This window comes from Mus caroli, chromosome 6 (assembly GCF_900094665.2).
Source record: "Mus caroli chromosome 6, CAROLI_EIJ_v1.1, whole genome shotgun sequence".
Classification (NCBI taxonomy): Eukaryota; Metazoa; Chordata; class Mammalia; order Rodentia; family Muridae; genus Mus; species Mus caroli.
Window position 1 is genome coordinate 82535789 of NC_034575.1, and position 2532 is coordinate 82538320.

At 44.3% G+C, this 2532-nt stretch overlaps 1 protein-coding gene across 1 annotated transcript in view; it reads left to right on the forward strand.

Annotated features, from left to right (window-relative positions):
• Positions 1 to 2532, forward strand: part of C6H2orf42 (chromosome 6 C2orf42 homolog) — a 32864-nt gene that overhangs the window by 20211 nt on the left and 10121 nt on the right. Inside the window, 1 exon segment of the mRNA XM_029478218.1 lies at positions 2268 to 2368. Coding sequence (XP_029334078.1) covers positions 2268 to 2368 — 101 coding nt within the window.

Sequence of the window (2532 nt, forward strand, 5' to 3'; positions counted from 1 at the left end):
GGTGCACAGCTCACAGTCTCCTTTTTGTTTTGCTTAAGACTCTAACCATAACATGGTACAACCCATATTCAGATGTGGTCTTCCTAACTGGTTAATCTATAAATTCCCTGAAAAACATATGCAGAGACTTGTTTCCATGGTGATTGTAAATCTCATCAAGTTGACAGTGTTATCAGTCACANGACACCCATTGGTAACTTGACACCAGTGCACATCACTATAAACCTTGACATTCATCTCTAGTTCCCAAAGGTACATGGCCATCTCATTATACAAAATGCTTTTGGGTCAACGTCATAAATTCCCATAGGCTCTTGACAGTCCCAGTGGGTCTCATCTAAGACTCAAGTCAGTCTTAACTGTGGACACCTATAAAATGAGAACCTACACTGAGTATGCGATNGCATAGAATAAACAGCCCTATTCTAAGGTATGTGGCTTTCTAGTGGCTCTAACCAAACCTAACAGTTACAGCTGCTCTCAGCTCTGCCTTGTCTCTAACTTTCAACTTGCTGGTGCTTTTGTTACTTGAAAAACTGTACACTTTGATATCATCTCTGCTCCTTTTCTGTTCTTTCTCGCCCAGGAACCTGAGTAAGCCCTGAGCCATAGCCATTGTGTACAGTCTGAATGCCATCTGTCTTAAGATGAACATCATGCTGTCCATTCCTTAACAATCCACCTTCACCCAGGCTCTTGTGACACAGCCAAAAAAAGCCAGATTCTTTGCTTGAACATAACATGAGTATCTACTGGCCTGGTTCCTGAGAGTCCTCATTCCCCTCTGAAGGCACGTGAGCCAGGCCTCTCTTGGCACTTCAGTCTCCCAAGTCCCCATCAGAGTGCCTATTGGGTGGGCTCTGTTGTCCCAATGCAGAGTGCCGTAGGCCACAGAGCCAAGCTCTTCCACATTCTTCCCACAAACCAGTTCCAAAGGCCCAATAACCAAATCATCACGATTATCAGAGCAACAGCCTCACTTAATAATTCTGTGTCACTGTGATGAAACCCTGAGAGGAAGTACCTTGTGGAAGGAAGCCTTTGTTCTGGCTCACTGTTTGGATACAGTCCATGTGGTAGAGAAGGTGTGACACCAGGAAGGTGAGGCGGCCATCGCACTATCTACAGCTAGCAAGCACAGAGAGATGAATCCTGGAACTTAGCTTGCATTCTCTTTATTCAGTGTGGGACCANGGCCTGTGGAGCGATGCCCACCTCAGCATAATCTAGAAACTGTCTCCTACACCTGCCTAGAGGTTTGTGTTGTGTCGTTGATTCTAAGTCCAAACAAGTTGATCATCAAGATTAACGATTATGCCAGGCATGATAGCAAATATGTTTAATCAAAGCACTCAGGAGGCAGTGGCAGGTAGAGCTCTGGGAGTTTGTGGCCAGCCTGATCTAAAGAGTGAGCTCCAGCTCAGTCACGGATACACAGGGAACCCCCCTCGAAAAAGACACCAGCAAACATGAAGATTAACCACAATTTTTGAAAAAGGGAGACTTTTTNAAAAAAGATTTATTTTTATGTATGTGAGTACACTGTAGCTACCTTCACATATACCAGAAGAGGGCATCAGATCCCATTACAGATGGTCGTGAGCCACTATGTGGTTGCTGGGAATTGAACTCAGGATCTCTGAAAGAGCAGTCAGNGCTCTTAACCTCTGAGCCATCTCTCCAGTTCCAAGATTTTATTTTTAGAGTAACTTTTTAGAAATAAAGATGGGGGGAGAGAGAACCATCAGGTGGTCAACAACCAAAAGTAATTACAACTAGAAAGGAACGGTGTGTCCTTAGTAAGTTGTTCCGTGATTTAACAGTGACTCTGTGAGGCTCGTCTAGATTTGAGTAATGCAAGCTATGAATGCACATTGCTTTGAGACCCGAAGACCTTCATTGTTCATAGCTTATCTGTGTAATTTTAAAGNACTCTGATTTGACCCATTAGATCTCATGTTGTAAGAGGTTTTTAGAATGGAATTCTGTGCACATAACTCTACCACACATAGGAACAGTAGCTCACGGGCCTGGGTTTATTTGAAAAGAAGCCAGAACAACAAACTATGTAAACAAGTTTCTGCGGTCTAAAAAGGGGGGAAGCCTCAGCCTTCTGCGTTGGAGATTCATTTCCTCTGCTCAGCCAGTGCCTTCCAGACTTGCAGAAGGTCGGGGTCCAAGGAGAATGACTGCACTGCAGTGAACTGCCTGCACACTGGGAGGACACTACCTCAGTACTCACATCTGTCCCTCCCTTCTCACTGCAGCTTTTGTTCGGAAAGATGCCTTGCCACTGGGAACCTTTTCCAAATACACCTGGCATATCACCAATATTCTGCAAGTCAAACAAATCTTAGACACCCCAGAGGTAAGAGTGTATTCCTCAGGAGCTGTGTGTGTGTGTGTGTGTGTGTGTGTGTGTAGGAACATATGCCCACTTGTACATCTGGATACGGAGGCTAGAGGTTCACATTAGATATCTTTTTCAATCACACTCGACCTTATTTTTTGAGACATGATCTTTTGTCATTG